The sequence below is a fragment of the Symphalangus syndactylus genome, chromosome 10 (assembly GCF_028878055.3).
Source record: "Symphalangus syndactylus isolate Jambi chromosome 10, NHGRI_mSymSyn1-v2.1_pri, whole genome shotgun sequence".
NCBI lineage: Eukaryota > Metazoa > Chordata > Mammalia > Primates > Hylobatidae > Symphalangus > Symphalangus syndactylus.
The window spans coordinates 35,126,667-35,144,414 of NC_072432.2; the positions used below are offsets into that span (position 1 = coordinate 35,126,667).

Sequence of the window (17,748 nt, forward strand, 5' to 3'; positions counted from 1 at the left end):
TATTTTGAGAAATGCTCCTTAGTCTTCTGGGGTTTTGGTTTCTGTATATATGTGTGCCTCAGACTGCTCTGCTTTTACTGTGTGACATTTACGTTTTCTTTTTTAAAGCTTTCTTACAAGACCCAAGAACTTCAGGAGAAAACACGTGAGGTTCAAGAAAGACTAAATGAGATGGAACAGCTGAAGGAACAATTAGAAAATAGAGATTCTATGCTGCAAACTGTAGAAAGGGAGAAAACACTGATTACGGAGAAACTGCAGCAAACTTTAGAAGAAGTAAAAACTTTAACTCAAGAAAAAGATGACCAAAAACAACTCCAAGAAAGCTTGCAAATTGAGAGGGACCAACTCAAAAGTGATATTCATGATACTGTAAACATGGTAAGGTTTTGATTGATTAAACTTTGAAAAATTGGAGACTCTTAAAAACATTGCAAAAGCCATCATTTATTATTTATGATTACGTTATGTAGTAGCTACAAAATAATTTTGTTTCATATTCTAATGGAAATTGTTTTTATATTTCTCTAACAAAGAACATAGATACTCAAGAACAATTACGAAATGCTCTTGAGTCTCTGAAACAACATCAAGACACAATTAATACACTAAAATTGAAAATTTCTGAGGAAGTTTCCAGGAATTTGCATATGGAGGAAAATACAGGAGAAACTAAAGATGAATTTCAGCAAAAGGTAAAGGGTGTTTATTTTCAAAGTTTTCATATACATGTATATATACTCTTTAACCTCAAATACTTAAACACATAATATTCTCAATTTTATTTGTTACTCACAATGGTAATAACTAACAATAATTTTACAAGCTTATCCCTAATGCTTTTGAAATAATTTATGATAGAATATAAGTTTATAATCAATTAGAAAGGGAAAGGGCCCAAAAATGTATTGGTCCAAATTTTGCATAGCTGATATTTATTTTATATCAGATTTTCTATACTAAACTTGCTTAGAGTTTAAAGTTCAGTCCATTGCAGGGGGGATTGCCTTATAATGTTATACCAGGGTTTCATTTATTAACAGTATTCTTTTCTACTTTCCCAAAACACCTGTAAGATATATTGGTAACAGTAATTTTTTAATAATATGTCTCATTTTTATTATGTTCATATTATTTTATCCAGAGTATTTACTGCTAGAATTTTAAATTATTCTTCAATAGGAGACTGGTGAAATAATCTTTTGTAAATATATAGCTTGGAATAGTATATAGTAGTATATATTTTTTAAATTGGTAGTAAAATACACATAACATAAAATTTACCACCTTAACCATTTTAAGTATATATTTCAGTAGTGTAAAATTCATTCACGTTGTGATACAACCAATTTCCAGAATTCTTTTCATCTTGCAAAACCAAAACTATACCCATTGAGCAACAGCTCCCCAGTTTTCCTTCCCCACAGACCCTGGCTACCACCATTTTACTTTTCTGTCTTTTTGAATTTGACTACTCTGAGTGCCTCATATAAGTGGAATCATGCAGTATTTGTCTTTTTGTGACTGACCTATCTCATTTTGCATAATGTCTTCATCCATGTTGTAGCATGTGTTAGAATTTTCTTCCTTTTTGTGAGTAAATTTCCATTATATGTATATGCCACATTTTGCTTATCTATGCATCCCTCATGGACACTTGGGTTGCTTCTACCCATTATTGGCTGTTGTGAATAATACTCCTATGAATGTGGGTGAACAAATATCTCTTCAAAACCCTGCTTTCAATTATTTTGGATATATATATCCAGAATTGGAATTGCTAGGTTATATGGTAATTCTATTTTTAATTTTTTGAGAAAGCACCATAATGTTTTCCATAAGAGCTGCACCATTTTACTTCCCACCAACAGGACATAAGTGTTCTGGTTTATATGCACCTTTGCCAACACACTGTTTTCTGTTTTGTTTTGTTTTGTTTTTGATAGTAGCCATCCTAATGGACGTGAGGCAGTATCTCATCGTGGTTTTGAGTTGCATTTTCCTAATGATTAGTGATGTTGAACGTCTTCGTGTGCTTTTTGGCCATTTGTTTATCTTCCTTGCAGAAATGTCTATTTAAGTCTTTTTCCCATTTTTATATTGGGTTGTTTGATTTTTGTTGTTGAGTTGTAGGAGTTCTTTATACTTCTGAATATTACCCCTTTATCAGTTATATGCAATATTGCAAAAATTTGCTCCCATTCCATCAGTTGTCTTTTTACTCTGTTGATTCTATCCTTTGATACACAGAAGTTTTTAATTTCAATGTAGTCAAGTTTATTTTTACTCTTGTTGCCTGTGTTTTGGTGTCATATCCAAGAAATCATTGCCAAGACCCTTCTCATGAATCTGTTCCCCTATATTTTCTTCTAAGAGTTTTGTAATTTTTGCTCTTATGTTTAGACCTGTAATCCATTTTGCATTTATTTGTATATATAGTGTAAGGTCAGGGTGCAACTTCGTTCTTTTGTGTGTGGCTATTGTTTTCCCAACACCATTTTTTGAAAAGATCATCCTGTCCCCATTGAGTAGTCTCGGCATCCTTGTTGAAGATACCATGACCATATACACAAGCATTAATTTCTGGTCTTTCTATTCTGTTCCAATGGTTTATATGTCTGTCTTTATGCTAGCACCACGTTGTTTTGATTACTGTAGCTTTATAAGTTTTGAAATCAGGAAGTATAAGACCTCCAACTTCGTTCTTCTTTTTCAAGATCCTTTTCCATATTTGGGATCCTTTAAGATTCTATATTAATCTTAGGATAGATTTTTCTAATTCTGCAAAAGACACCATTGGGATTTTAATAGGGATTACATTAAATCCGTAGATTGTTCGGTAGTATTGATGTCTTAAAAATATTGTCTTCTAATCCATGAACATGGGATGTCTTTCCATTTGTGTCTTCTTTAATTTCTTCTCAGCAACATTTACAGTTTTCAGCAGATAAGTCTTTCACCTCCTTGGTTAAGTTTATTCTTAGTATTTTGTTCTTTTTTGATGCTATTATACATAAAATTGTCTTAATTGCTTCTTTGGATCATTCATTGTTAGTGTACAGAAATGCAACTGATGTTTGTACAGTCATGCATTTTTAACAGAATACATTATTAAATAAAAGCAAATACATATTTCAAAGTAATTCAGTAAGATCCAATTGATATAAATAAATATCTGTACATTTATATGTTACTTCTATAAAATGAGCTGCATTTTCCCCCATTTACTCCAGGGCAAAATACTGCCTTGGAAAATGGAACTTTTTTTTTATTTCCATCTCCTTATAAGGCTTTAGTTCTTCTCTCTCACTTTTTCTGTATCTTATGTTCTCAGCTTATTTGTAATTTGGAATAACCATAGGCCAAAGGCATTTGACCTCAGTTTGAAATTTACTCCCAGCACAATGGCTTATGCCTGTAATCCTAGCACTTTCAGAGGCCAAGGTGGGCACATTGCTTGAGTCCAGGAGTTCAAGACCAGCCTGGGCAACATGGTGAAACCCCGTCTCTACAAAAAAATACAAAAATTAGCCAGGCATGGTAGCAACGCACCTGTAGTCTCAGCCACTTGGGAGGCTGAGGCAGGAGGATCACCTGAGCCTGGGAAGGTTGAGGCTGCAGTGAGCCCATATCATGCCGCAGCACTCCAGCCTGGGCGACAGAGTGAGACCCTGTCTAAAAAAAAAGAAACAAAGAAATAATACCTTCCACTTTTATGATGGGAAAGTTTTTTTAGTAGACTTTTGACAATAATATATGGCAATCAATAACTGTTTTAAACAAATCCAAAATGCAGTTATAGAGACAATAGAAGATGAAGGGAAGAGTGGAGTTATACTCACTGGGAACAGCTAAGATCCTATGTTACCAAGTTTATGCTGGAGTCATTTATCCATGTTAATAAAAGGGTGTAGCTGGGGCTTTTCTGAGGCCATTCTGTTCATCAGGGATCCTAAAGTCTGGGATAGAAGGCTGAGATCAATTTGGTCTTGTATCATGCTCATGCTGGAATCTGCCATGGGAGTAAAAGAGTGGAAATGGGGATTTCCAGGTGCTCCCCTGTTCATCTGGGCACCAGAGAGCTGCACTAGCAGGTCTATCAGGAATCTCCTTGGAATGCTCATTTTCAATCCTACTTGATGTGTCTGTTTCTGGAAATGCAGTATCTTTAATGCATCTCAACAAAAATATTTTATGATTAGTAAGCTTATTCTTATATAAAGGATAATTTTTTTCCTTTTTCACATGTTCTAATAATTTTTTATTTAATAATTAGATCTATTAGATTTTATTCATAACTGTGGTAGTTAAAGTACCTTCTAGGCTGAGTTCAGATTTGAAATAAACCTTGGCTATCATTACAGAAGATTTTGTCTCAATCTGCTTTGTATTTGAAAGATATGAGATTCTGAATTATAATATCTAACAGACTAGTCCCAAAAGACTATGTGTTCCCTACCTTAATTTCTCATGTAGTTAGCTCTGTGTTCCCCATTATCTGCTAGAAGCTCATGCATATTGCCAACAATAAGGGAGCTGCTAAATAAAGTACAGTTTATATCTACTCTAGAGAATCAAGCAGCTACTAAAAATTATTTGTAGGTTACATAACAGCATGTGAAAATACATATGATCTAAGTGGAAAAGATAAAAACTATAAAGAATCACATACATAAATTCATTATAATAGCTATGTTTAAAAAAAAAAAAAAAAAAAACTTTTAATGGAAAAAACTCCAGAAGTAAATTTACCAGAATTCTAATAGTTTGTTGTGTGAAGTTGGTGACAGTGGATGATTTTTATCCTTTATTTTTCTATTGTTTTCTAATGTGATTATAGATTATTATAAAAACTTTTAAATACCTGTGTAGGCACAGGTGAACTGAACTAGTGTAATGTTATATAATAATACCCTAAATTTGTACCAGCAATAGTAATTTCAGTCTCTGTCTCCCTTTACCAGTGAGTTCATGTATTAGCTTACATTTGGTCGTGACTTATTTATGGATGAATGAATTTATATAACATTTTTCTTAAGCAGTATATAAAATATACATATATTAAGAAAAGATGAATTTCACCCTTATGAAATAGATCTCTATAAAAATTATTTAGCCCTCTACATATAATAAAACTCCAGCCTTTTGTAAGTAGGACTGCCTCTGAAAATAAAGATTTGCAGGGAGTGGGAGACGGAATGATTCGCAGCTTTTAGGAAGAAATAAAGTGATAGAGTTCAAGATTGCTTACTCCTTTAGAAGTAAATAAACAAACTACTACTAGAATGAAACTTAGAAAATATTTATGGAAGATATGTACAAACTAAAGGCAGACATCCTTTAATTAATGTGTTAATGTCATTGAAATAAGTAAACATGCAGAATCATGTTAACCTATCATACGTGAAGACAATTATTAATATTTATAGTTGTCCATATTGTTCTGATTAGTGAACAGACATAAGAGCACAAACTTTGGAGCCAGACCACTTGGATTCAAAACCTGGCTAAACCTCTGAGTGACCTTGGGCAAGTGACTTTACCTCTCTCCAGTTCAGTTTCCTCATCTATCAAATGAGGATTATGGTAATACCTACCTCATAAAGTTACCGTCAAGATTAAATGTGTTAAGATATGAGAATAGTACCTGGCACATAATAGATGTGTTGGCTATTTTTATTCTTTTTTAAAGTTGTTGTTAACTACTTAAGAAATTCTTCTGTAATGTGTTTATGTTTTAGATGGTTGGCATAGATAAAAAACAGGATTTGGAAGCTAAAAATACCCAAACACTAACTGCAGATGTTAAGGATAATGGGATAATTGAGCAACAAAGGAAGATATTTTCTTTAATACAGGAGAAAAATGAACTCCAACAAATGTTAGAGAGTGTTATAGCAGAAAAGGAACAATTGAAGACTGACCTAAAGGAAAATATCGAAATGGTAGGGTTTAGCACTGTATACTTGGCATTACCTTTGTGTCTTCATTTGTTTCAGATTTTTATCAACTTTATTGAGGTATAATTTATATGCAATAAATGTATTTGGTGGAAGTGTATGGTCTGACGACTTTTAACAGATGTCTCTACCCATTTCCTTTTCACCCCAGTCAAGATAGAAGACGTTTCCATCACCCCCAGAAAGTTTCCTCACACCCCTATCACAGACCTTCATCACCTCCTCCCCACCAGATTATCAGTCCTGATATGTTCACCTTAAATCATTTGTCTCTTCTAGAGTTTTATACAAATAGAATCATACAGTATGTAGTCTCTTATGTTTGACTTTCTACACTCCCTTTTACTGCCAAGCAATAGTTCATTGTGTTAATATGCCATAATTTTTTTATTCTTTTTCCTATTGATGGAAATTTGGGTTCCGTTCAGTATTTGGCTATTTTGAATAAAACTGCTATAAACATTCTTGTACAACTCTTTTTATTTGCATATCTTTATTTACTTAAGGTAAATATCTAATTGGAATTGTTGTGTCTTAGGGAAGAATATGTTTAACCTGATGAGAATTTGCTAGACTGATTTCCAAAGTAATTATATCATTTTACATTCCCATTAGCAAATTAAGACAATTCTGGTGGCTCAAACATCCTTCTTCACCAGCACTTCATATTTATTGGTGCTTTTAATTTTAGCTATTCTAATGGGTGTGTAGATTGTTGTTTTAATTTGCCTTTCCCTGATGACTAAAGATGTTGAACATTTTTTCTTGTGCTTATAGACCATTGTATATCTTCTTCTGTAATTTATCTGTTCTCAAAGAGGTGTGTTGTAGATTTTCAGTGTATAGGTCTTTTAATATTTTATTAAATTTGTTCCTAAATGTTTCTCTCTCTTTTTTTGCTGTCATAATTTTTACATTTTATTTATTTATTTATTTAATTTTTTTTTTTTTTTTTTTTTTTTTTTTTTTTCTGAGACGGAGTCTTGCTCTTTTGCCCAGGCTGGAGTGCAGTGGCGCAATCTCGGCTCACTGCAAGCTCCGCGTCCCGGGTTCACGCCATTCTCCTGCCTCAGCCTCTCCGAGTAGCTGGGACTACAGGCGCCCGCCACCACGCCCGGCTAATTTTTTGTAGTTTTTAGTAGAGACGGGGTTAAATTTTATTTTTAATTGTTGTTGATGTCTGCCAATATTTTCACACTTAGGTTTTCTACGTTTAGGAGTGATATAATGTGTATAAGTTTAAATAAATATTTGGAGAAGTTCACTGTGGATCATAGCAGAATGTGACCATTTGTATTGTTTTAATTTTATAAGTTTTAGGGATTGTCTGCTTCATCAAAAGAGCAGAATGTAAATAAGCATGCAGACAAACAATGGTATTTTCTTCTCAGTCTCTGGCTTGTTATGTTTTTGTGGTCTTGATACATGAGAATGTCACTGTGGGAGCCTAATAACTAGGATCAGCCCAAGTCATGCTAGCAGAGGGTGGCTGCCATTTTGAGCTCACTGGCAGTGATCGGTGCTAAAACCAAAGCCATCCCAGTGTTTGGAAAAACTATAGCTATAGTCTCATTATTACTCAGTGATAGCTCAGAAAAAGTCTCTTTTGGCTTATAGGCAGAAATAAGCTAAGCTCTCATGATAGAATGTTAAATCCAATTCTAATTCTCAGGGTAGGAATGTAAATTGAGCAGTAAAGAAACCGTATAAAAAGCAGATTCTTGGCATCTTATATCATTAAATTAAGGACTTTCTTTTTTGAAATTTGTCTTTTCCTATATAGTTTTCCCTGATTTCTTCATTTGCAGACCGAGAGAAATGCTGATGTTTTACCTGATTTTATAAATGTTAGCTAATATTTACTTTGATCTCAACTTTTTTTTTCTTTCTAGACCATTGAAAACCAGGAAGAATTAAGACTTCTTGGAGATGAACTTAAAAAGCAACAAGAGATAGTTGCACAAGAAAAGAACCATACCATAAAGAAAGAAGAAGAGCTTTCTAGGACCTGTGACAGACTGGCAGAAGTTGAAGAAAAACTAAAGGAAAAGGTGAATTTTTAAAGTTATTTACCTGGCCATTTTTCCTTAACTAAACATTTTTTTGGTAATTTTTATTTCTGTAGACCTAAAGCCAGAAATAACACATACCTCCCAAATGAACATATTTCAATGCTAGTATTTTGGACAGTTTCAACTTACACTGAGATCTAAACTAACATACCTTGTGAGGATTATATTACTCCAGAGTCTTTAGGTGAGACAGGGCTTTGTATCATTTAAACCAATCATGTGAGGTATTCATTCATCAAATATTTATTGAGCACTGTCATGGGCCAGGCACTGTTCTGGGCACTTGAGATATATTAGTCAACAAAATAAAGATTCTTTCCTTGCAGAGATGCATTAGTCATTTTGAAATGTAAGATTTATCACTATTACCATCTCTTAAATGTTTGCAGTTTCCTGAATCATTTTTTATATAGAAGTTAGGTGTTATTGGGATATTTATGTAAGAGCTAAGACCCCTGTAACAGCTGTAGTTCCAAAGAGATTCTAAAATGCACCCATAGAGATCTTTCTGTATAAGCTAAGGGCAGTGCCACTTGCATAATAGATAATATAGTATGGTTCTGTTATTATTATTCTGTGGAATATTTTTTCTTTTTTCTTTCTTTTTTTTTTTTTTTTTTTTTTTTGAGACAGGGTCTCACTCTGTCACCCAGGCCGGAGTGCAGTGGCATGATCACAGCTCACTGTAGCCTCAACCCCCCTGGGTTCAGGCAGTCCTCCCACTTCAGCCTCCCAAGTAGCTGAGACTGAATTAGCTGTGCCACAACACCCAGCTAATTGTTGTATTTTTGGTAGAAATGAGGTCTCACTATGTTGCCCAGGCTGGTCTCGAACTCCTGGGCTCAAGCAGTCTTCCTGCCTCAGCCTCCCAAAGTGCTAGGATTACAGGTGTGAGCCATCATGCCCAGCCTGTTTTTTTCTTAATACATGTTTTCTTTTAATTCTGATCCCTTTCACTATCTCACCTGATTGAGTTTACTAAAACCTTACGTCTATTTCATACTCCTATAAAAAAGGTAAAATCAACAGCCTGTGAAGGTTAATGTCTCAGGATTTGGGGGAGCCACCCATAAGCATCTTATTGGAAGTGAAAATAAATTCTCCAAAAGTTTTTAAGAGGATGAGGAATTATAGTTATTTGGTTGCTGTATTTGTATATTTAATTATTCTCTTTGCTTTTTTACTTTATCTCATCTTCCCCTTATCTCATTAATCAGTTTATTTTATCTCCTTAATCAGCCTGTATCAGTTTCCTAGGGCTACCATAGCAAATTGCTGTAAACTTGATGGCTTACAATAGAGACATATTCTGTCACAGTTCTGAGTCCTAGAAGTCCAAATTTAAGTGTCAGTAATACCATACTCCCTCTGAAGGCTCTAAGGAAGAATCATTCCTTGCTTCTTCCTAGCTTCCAGTGTCTCCCAGCTACCCTTCGCATTCCTTGGCTTGTAACTGCTTCACATGACCTCCTTCTCTGTGCCTCTCTATGTGCTTTTATGTCTCTTATAAATACACTCATTGGAATGAAGACCTACTCCAGGAGGATCATGTCTCAATCCTAATCCAATTACATCTGCAAAGACTATTTCCAAATAAGTTCACATTCTGAGGTTCCTGGGAGACATGAATTTTGGGTAGGACAATATTCAACCCACTACAGACATTTATGCTCGTGAGTTTCGTTTACTTTTAATGCTACTTACCTACTTATATGCTGATAGAAGGCAGGGCTGTTAATGATTTTATGCAAGAATTTTGAGAATATAAGTAAAATGGTAATTATAAAAATTGTGCATTTTAAGAGCCAGCAACTCCAAGAAAAACAGCAACAACTTCTTAATGTACAAGAAGAGATGAGTGAGATGCAGAAAAAGATTAATGAAATGGAGAATTTAAAGAATGAATTAAAGAACAAAGAATTGACATTGGAACATACGGAAACAGAGAGGCTTGAGTTGGCTCAGAAACTTAATGAAAATTATGAGGAAATGAAATCTATAACCAAAGAAAGAAAAGTTTTAAAGGAATTACAGGAGTCATTTGAAACAGAGAGAGACCAACTTAGAGGATATATAAGAGAAATTGAAGCTACAGTAAGTTATATCCTTTTCCTTCATCTATTGTTTCTTTTAAAATCTGAGCCACTTGGAAAGAGGGGAGCAATGTTGGAAGAATGTTACAATATTCTTTAAATTTCACTCGCCAAGGGCCTACAAACAAAAGAAGAACTAAAAATTGCTCATATTCACCTAAAAGAACACCAAGAAACTATTGATGAACTAAGAAGAAGCGTATCTGAGAAGACAGCTCAAATAATAAATACTCAGGACTTAGAAAAATCCCATACCAAATTACAAGAAGAGGTATGTCTTTTATTCCTTTCATCTTTTGTCACTTCTTCCTCCTTTCTCCTTTGAAGGAAAGATAAGCAGTAAGAAGTAGCTAGGATGTGGTTCGTTAATTGACTGGGTAAGTATTTGTTGAGTGTCTAATGTGTCAGGCACACCCCTAGTTTACAGAAATACAATGAGAGCAAGGTGGACAAAACCCCTAAAATCCCTCTGATCCATTTGTAGCGAAAGAAAGCAGCTGATAAATAAGCAATCAAATGAACAAGAAAACATTAAATAGTGGTAAATGCTATGGAGAAAGTGAAACATTGGGATAACTGGGCCAACCTATATTAAAAGCCTACTCCATGCCAGACATTGAGACTGTAGATATAAATAAGACATTGTTCTTTCCCCCCATGATAAACTAGAAAGAAAATCCCTTAATTCCAATATGGTAAATGCAGAAATATGCAAAATTATATGGTACCACTAATTTAGCATGGAAAGAGAAATCAATCTATACACATAGAAAAATTGAGACATGGCATTGGAGCCCATCTGAAAATGGAGATCATACATTTATTGGGATATAGTTTGCTCAACTATGGTTTTTCTCTTATAGCATTTGGAAACTAGTGGAGAAATAAGAAGTATGAAACAGACTGCTAGTAAAGTATAATTGGTTCACTTTGGGTCTAAGCTAGAAAGAAAGAAAAGTATTACAGAATATGACCCAGAAAAGTCACAAATAGCTTTAGCAGGAATTGAGGGAAAATGAATAACGAGGAGTTTGTGATCCAAGGTAGGTCTAAGGTTCAAGATGACCTTCCTTGCTGTGAAAAGTATCCTGATTTTTTCCCTTTAAAAATTTATGATAATAGCCAGCGGGATGCGGTGGCTCACACCTGTAATCCCAGCACTTTGGGAGGCCAAGGCAGGCAGATCACCTGAGGTCAGGAGTTTGAGACCAGCCTGGCCAACATGGTGAAACCCTGTCTCTACTAAAAATACAAAAATTAGCCAGGCATGATAGCACACACCTGTAATCCCAGCTACTCAGGAGACTGAGACAGGAGAATCTCTTGAACCCAGGAGGCAGAGGTTGTAGTAAGCTGAGATTGCGCCACTGCACTCCCACCTGGGCAACAGAGTGAGATGCCATCTCAAAAAAAAAAAAAAAATTATGATAATAATCTCCAGATAGTAACCTTGGTATTTTATGAATGTCCTAAGATCCCAGTGCTTCATGAGGAACAAGAGTTACTTCCTAATGTGAAAGAAGTCAGTGAGACTCAGGAAACAATGAATGAACTGGAGTTATTAACAGAACAGTCCACAACCAAGGACCCAACAACACTGGCAAGAATAGAAATGGAAAGGCTCAGGTTGAATGAAAAATTTCAAGAAAGTCAGGAAGAGATAAAATCTCTAACCAAGGAAAGAGACAACCTTAAAACGATAAAAGAAGCCCTTGAAGTTAAACATGACCAGCTGAAAGAACACATTAGAGAAACTTTGGCTAAAGTAAGTTTCGTATTTTCCTCCCATTTTAATAAATGTCTTATAAGAATCAAGGCTTGTGTTTGTGTTATAGTGTTTGTATTATAATTATGTTACCAATTTTTTTAATGTCTCTTAATCATGAAATGACTAGAAACAGAACAATTAAAAATTGCTCTTGAATACCAAGAAGTTATTGAAACTGAGAGAAGATGTTTCAGAGAAAAGAACTGTTTTCTTAAATATTCAAAAAATAATTTAGAAAAAATAATTCTACATTACAAGAAAGGGTGAAACCAAATATGAGATTGTTTTATTTTCTTCTTTAAACCTGTTCCTTTAATGTTTCATAAAGCACTACTGTGCTTTCTCATTGTTTTCGTAAGAAATCTGGGCGCTATCCCTACTAATATGCCTTCCTCTCTGCTTATTCTATAATCCAGTCACCAAATCTTAATGATTTGAGTGTGTATTTTTAAAATCATCCTGCTTTTCTCTCCACACTGCCACCACCCTAATCCAAGTCAACATCATTTCTTTCCCTGGCTATCTGCAGTAGCCTCCTAACTGGTCTTCCCACACTCATTCTTACACTTCTCTAACCCAGTTTCTATACTAAGCCTAAGTGATCCTTTCTTAGATTCTTTTAGTATCTTATTGCTACTTTTTAAATAAAGACCAGGATCTTTTATGTGGCCTATGAGGCACTAGGTGCAGATCTTGCCGGTCTCATTTCAATTCACTCTTCTTCCTATTCTTTGTTCTCCAGCAACTCTCTTCCTCAGCTCATGGCTTTCAGATTCTCAGGTCTCTCTACCTGCAGTACTTCCATACTCCTTTTTGCCTAACTAATGCTCTCATCCTTCAGATCTCAGTTAAAGCTTTCTCCTCTAGGAAGCCCTTCCTATCATTCACAATAGATTATATTTGACACTTGGGCCCTAGGAGAAGCCAGCATCTCTGTTTGGTAAGATTCAACATCATATCTATCTTTGTCCTTGAAGTATAAGTCTCAAAAAGAGAGAGATCCTGTAAGTCTCATCATTTTGTCTCCAGCCTCGAATAAGATGCTGACAACACAGTGAGACCTCAATTTTTAAAAAGCGCTAAATGCCTGAATAATGGAAGAGTGGAGAATGGAGAGATTGCTCTCTAAATGAGGCATTGAATCCTGCCTTAATTGTTTTAGAAAGCATCCTGATTTATTTTCCCCTAAAACACAGTATCTCTGGATATCAACTGTACTGTTTTATGATTCTCTTAAGATCCAGGAGTCTCAAAGCAAACAAGAACAGTCCTTAAATATGAAAGAAAAAGACAATGAGACTACCATTGTGAGTGAGATGGAGCAGTTCAAACCCAAAGATTCAGCACTACTAAGGATAGAAATAGAAATGCTCAGATTGTCCAAAAGACTTCAAGAAAGTCATGATGAAATGAAATCTGTAGCTAAGGAGAAAGATGACCTACAGAGGCTGCAAAAAGTTCTTCAATCTGAAAGTGACCAGCTCAAAGAAAACATAAAAGAAATTGTAGCTAAAGTAGGTTTCATCTTTTCACTATGTTTTTAAAAAATATTTTGTAACCAAATATTTTTATAAACCCTAAATATTTGGAAAGGGGAGTTAATTACAGCATAATAGTTATAATGTTTCTGTAAATTTATTGGAATTTCCTCTAATAATAAAGCACCTGGAAACTGAAGAGGAACTTAAAGTTGTTCATTGTTGCCTGAAAGAACAAGAGGAAACTATTGATGAGTTAAGAGTGAATCTTTCAGAGAAGGAAACTGAAATATCAACCATTCAAAAACAATTAGAAGCAATCAATGATAAATTACACAACAAGGTAAATTGGGGATGAAGAAACAGTGGGAGGAAATGGGTGGGGGTCGAATAGCTAACTGGATTATGAAGACTACTGTTTAGCATGCTTAATTGTTTTGGAAAGCAACCTTTTCCCCTTAAGTTGTGTGTGTGTGTGTTTACATATTTTTATGACTATTAACTTATTTTATAATTATGTTTAAGATCCAAGAGATTTATGAGAAAGAGGAACAACTTAATATAAAACAAATTAGTGAGATTCAGGAAAAAGTGAATGAACTGAAACAATTCAAGGAGCATCGCAAAGCCAAGGATTCAGCACTACAAAGTATAGAAAGTAAGATGCTCGAGTTGACTAACAGACTTCAAGAAAGTCAAGAAGAAATACAAATTATGATTAAGGAAAAAGAGGAAATGAAAAGAGTACAGGAGGCCCTTCAGATAGAGAGAGACCAACTGAAAGAAAACACTAAAGAAATTGTAGCTAAAGTAAGTTCCCATCTTATTTTTTTTGGATACAGAAATAGTGTTAAGGTGATAATGACGGTGTTCATGTTAAGTTTTATTAATTTTCCTCTAATCATAAAGGGACTGGAAATAAAAGAGGAATCAGAAACTGCTTATATTCAACTTAGTACCAATAAACTGTTAGTAGACAGAATATTTCAGAGAAGACAGCTCAAGTAGCAAATATTCATTGGGATTTAGGAAATTCTGATGGTGAATTACAGGAACAAGTGGGACTTGTTTTGTTAAATTGGAAAATGACATCTAATTATTGTTAACTCATATCCCTTATGAAAGAAAGCAGTACATACATTAGATTACAATGTAAAAATGATTGCCTTATTTTAGGAACAATTCTTCCTTTTCCTAAAAAAATTCTGCCTATGTTGTAACTTACTTTATAATTTTCTCAGATGAAAGAATCTCAAGAAAAAGAATATCAGTTTCTTAAGATGACAGCTGTCAATGAGACTCAGGAAAAAATGTGTGAAATAGAACACTTGAAGGAGCAATTTGAGACCCAGAAGTTAAACCTGGAAAACATAGAAACAGAGAATATAAGGTTGACTCAGATACTACATGAAAACCTTGAAGAAATGAGATCTGTAACAAAAGAAAGAGATGACCTTAGGAGTGTGGAGGAGACTCTCAAAGTAGAAAGAGACCAGCTCAAGGAAAACCTGAGAGAAACTATAACTAGAGTGAGTTACCATCTCTCTACACCTCTAGTAACTATGACATTGAGTCCTAAGAGAAAAATCTGCCATAGGGTTGGTGGGAGTATAAAATTGGTCCAGGCCGGGCGCGGTGGCTCAAGCCTGTAATCCCAGCACTTTGGGAGGCCGAGGTGGGCGGATCACGAGGTCAGGAGATTGAGACTATCCTGGCTAACACGGTGAAACCCCATCTCTACTAAAAATATAAAAAATTAGCCGGGCGTGGTGGCGGGCACCTGTAGTCCCAGCCACTCGGGAGGCTGAGGCAGGAGAATGGCGTGAACCCAGGAGGCGGAGGTTGCAGTGACCCGAGATCGCGCCACTGCACTCCAGCCTGGGCGACAGAGCAAGACCCCATCTCAAAAAATAAAATAAAATAAAATAAAAAATGAAATTGTCCAATATTGAGGAAAGTTGGTGAGGGTATATTTGGTAATACCTTCCAAATTTTTCAAAAGGTTTATTCGTTGATCCACAAGTCCAATTGTAACTATCCTCCACACATTTGCACAACTGTATAAAGATATTTGTAGGATATTCTTTGCAACAAGTTGCAATAATGAAATAACACAAACAAAAACGGAAAATTCTAACCATCCATTGGTAAGGGACTGGTTAAATAAGTGCAGCACATTCACATCATGGAATTCTATGCCACAAATAAAAAATGTGGTAGAGCTATAGTGCTGATTTGAAGGGTGAAGTGTCCTGTTAGGGAACAGGGTAAGTTCAGGAATAATGTTTCTAGAATGTATTGACATCTAAAAGTAGCTTAGAGGGTGAGAACTAGGAGGCCTCAGAAGAGGGTGGAAGATTTTTACCTCCTGCCCTATACCTTTCTATAGCATGTGAATGGTATTACTCTCAATGTATTATTTTTATTTTTCTATTGATAAAGGACCTAGAAAAACAAGAGGAGCTAAAAATTGTTCACATGCATCTGAAGGAGCACCAAGAAACTATTGATAAACTAAGAGAGATTGTTTCAGAAAAAACAAATGAAATATCAAATATGCAAAAGGACTTAGAACACTCAACTGATGCCTTAAAAACACAGGTATTTTATTTTTAAGTTATCTCGGTTACTGAGAGTTTGAATCAAATCTTTTTGTGTAATGAAACAAGACATGAATTACCCTAAAATTGAAGGCAAGTGAAGACTTACTTGCCTACTCAATTTAGAAACTATCATTGATCTTTTTATATCTACTGATATCCTAACTTATTGTGTGATTATCTCAAGATCCAAAAACTTCAGGAGAAAGAACATCAACTTCTTTTTTTTTTTTTTTTTTTTTTTTTTTTGAGACAGCGTATCGCTCTGTCGTCTGGAGTGCAATGGCATGATCTTGGCTCACTGCAATCTCCACCTCCCGTGTTCAAGTGATTCTCCTGCCTCAAGTCTCCCAAGTAGCTAGGATTACAGATGCATGTCATCACACCCAGCTAATTTTTGTATTTTTAGTAGAGAGGGGGTTTCACCATGTTGGCCAGGATGGTCTCGATCTCCTGACCTCATGATCCACCCGCCTCGTCCTCCCAAAGTGCTGGGATTACAGGCGTGAGCCACTAGGCCCAGCCTCAACTTTTTAAAGTAAAAAGTGATCTTAGGGAAACTATGTATCAAACAGGTCAGTTGAAGAAGCAGTTAGAGGCCTGGAACGTAACTCTGGAAAGTGTAGAAACGGAGAAATTAAGGTTGACTCAGAAGCTTCATGAAAACCTTAAGGATGTAAGATTCGTTACTAAGGAAAATAATGGCCTAAGAGGAGTAGAGGAAATCTTTAAAATGGAGCAAGACCAACTTAGGGAAGGCCTTAGAAAAATAGAAGCTAAAGTAAGCTCATTCCTTTCCCTAGCAATTCAATGTATTGTGTTCTTACAGCAATGAACCCTTCTTTGAACCAAGTACTACTGTTGGCAAGAATGAAATGATACAGCCTTTTAAGCAGATAATTTGGTACTGTTCTTGAAAATGTTCAAGTCTGCAATTAGCATTTTTCTTATGGACTTTAGCCTGCATATATACTGTTAAAGGAGTGTGTGTGTATATACAAACACAACATATACATATACCACAGGTTATTTATTGTAGTGGTTTTAATTAAAAATGTGAAACAATCTAAATGTTCCTCAGAAGGAAACAGTAAGTATGAACAATATGTCGAAATACTATGCAACACTTAAAAAAAAGTAATATATGTGTAATGTGTTTGCCTCTGGAAAGCAGGAGTGTGAAGAGAGGAGGACAGAGAAGAGAAAGCCTGTACCATAAAAACAACAGCAAAGATACAGAGTAACAGTTACTATTTTTACTAAGAAAATATATCACTTTATTTTTAAAAAACTAATATTAAGATATGTCACTGTTTTTAAAATTTCTCTAATGATAAAGGATCTGAAAAAACAAGAGGAGCTAAGAATTGCTCACATGCATCTGAAAGAGCACCAGGAAACTATTGACAAACTCAGAGGAATTGTTTCTGAGAAGACAGATAAAATATCAAATATGCAAAAAGATTTAGAAAATTCAAATGCTAAATTACAAGAAAAGGTACTTTTATGGGGGGATTGTTTGATTGGATATCTGATTTGTTTGTGCCTAAAATTGTTCGGGATATGCAATGGTTCAACCACATTGGAAAACACCTTGGCAGTATTTACTAATGCTGGACGTAGCCTACCTGAGGCCCAACATTTCCACTTCTTGGGTATGCACCTAAGAGAAAAGAGTACGTACATACTTCTATAAAAAGACACAAGAATGTTTTTAGCAGCCTTATTCAAAATAACAAAAAACTGAAAAATGTCCATCAGCAGGAAAATGGATACA

The 17,748-nt window shown here is 35.0% G+C and overlaps 1 protein-coding gene across 6 annotated transcripts in view; it reads left to right on the forward strand.

The window, feature by feature from the left end:
* The window catches only part of CENPE (centromere protein E), a 94,853-nt gene that overhangs the window by 41,088 nt on the left and 36,017 nt on the right, over positions 1 to 17,748 (forward strand). For 3 of the 6 annotated variants that reach the window (XM_055296856.2, XM_055296857.2, XM_055296858.2), the window contains 13 exons: positions 109 to 381; positions 537 to 695; positions 5,742 to 5,945; positions 7,853 to 8,011; positions 9,836 to 10,126; positions 10,241 to 10,396; positions 11,600 to 11,890; positions 13,132 to 13,407; positions 13,556 to 13,714; positions 13,897 to 14,181; positions 14,613 to 14,900; positions 15,814 to 15,972; positions 17,311 to 17,469. In XM_055296856.2, the coding sequence (XP_055152831.1) occupies positions 109 to 381; positions 537 to 695; positions 5,742 to 5,945; positions 7,853 to 8,011; positions 9,836 to 10,126; positions 10,241 to 10,396; positions 11,600 to 11,890; positions 13,132 to 13,407; positions 13,556 to 13,714; positions 13,897 to 14,181; positions 14,613 to 14,900; positions 15,814 to 15,972; positions 17,311 to 17,469 (2,859 nt within the window). The remainder of the gene's footprint in view (positions 1 to 108; positions 382 to 536; positions 696 to 5,741; positions 5,946 to 7,852; positions 8,012 to 9,835; positions 10,127 to 10,240; positions 10,397 to 11,599; positions 11,891 to 13,131; positions 13,408 to 13,555; positions 13,715 to 13,896; positions 14,182 to 14,612; positions 14,901 to 15,813; positions 15,973 to 17,310; positions 17,470 to 17,748) is intronic. The other 3 variants (XM_055296860.2, XM_063611134.1, XM_055296859.2) reach the window with 2 other exon arrangements.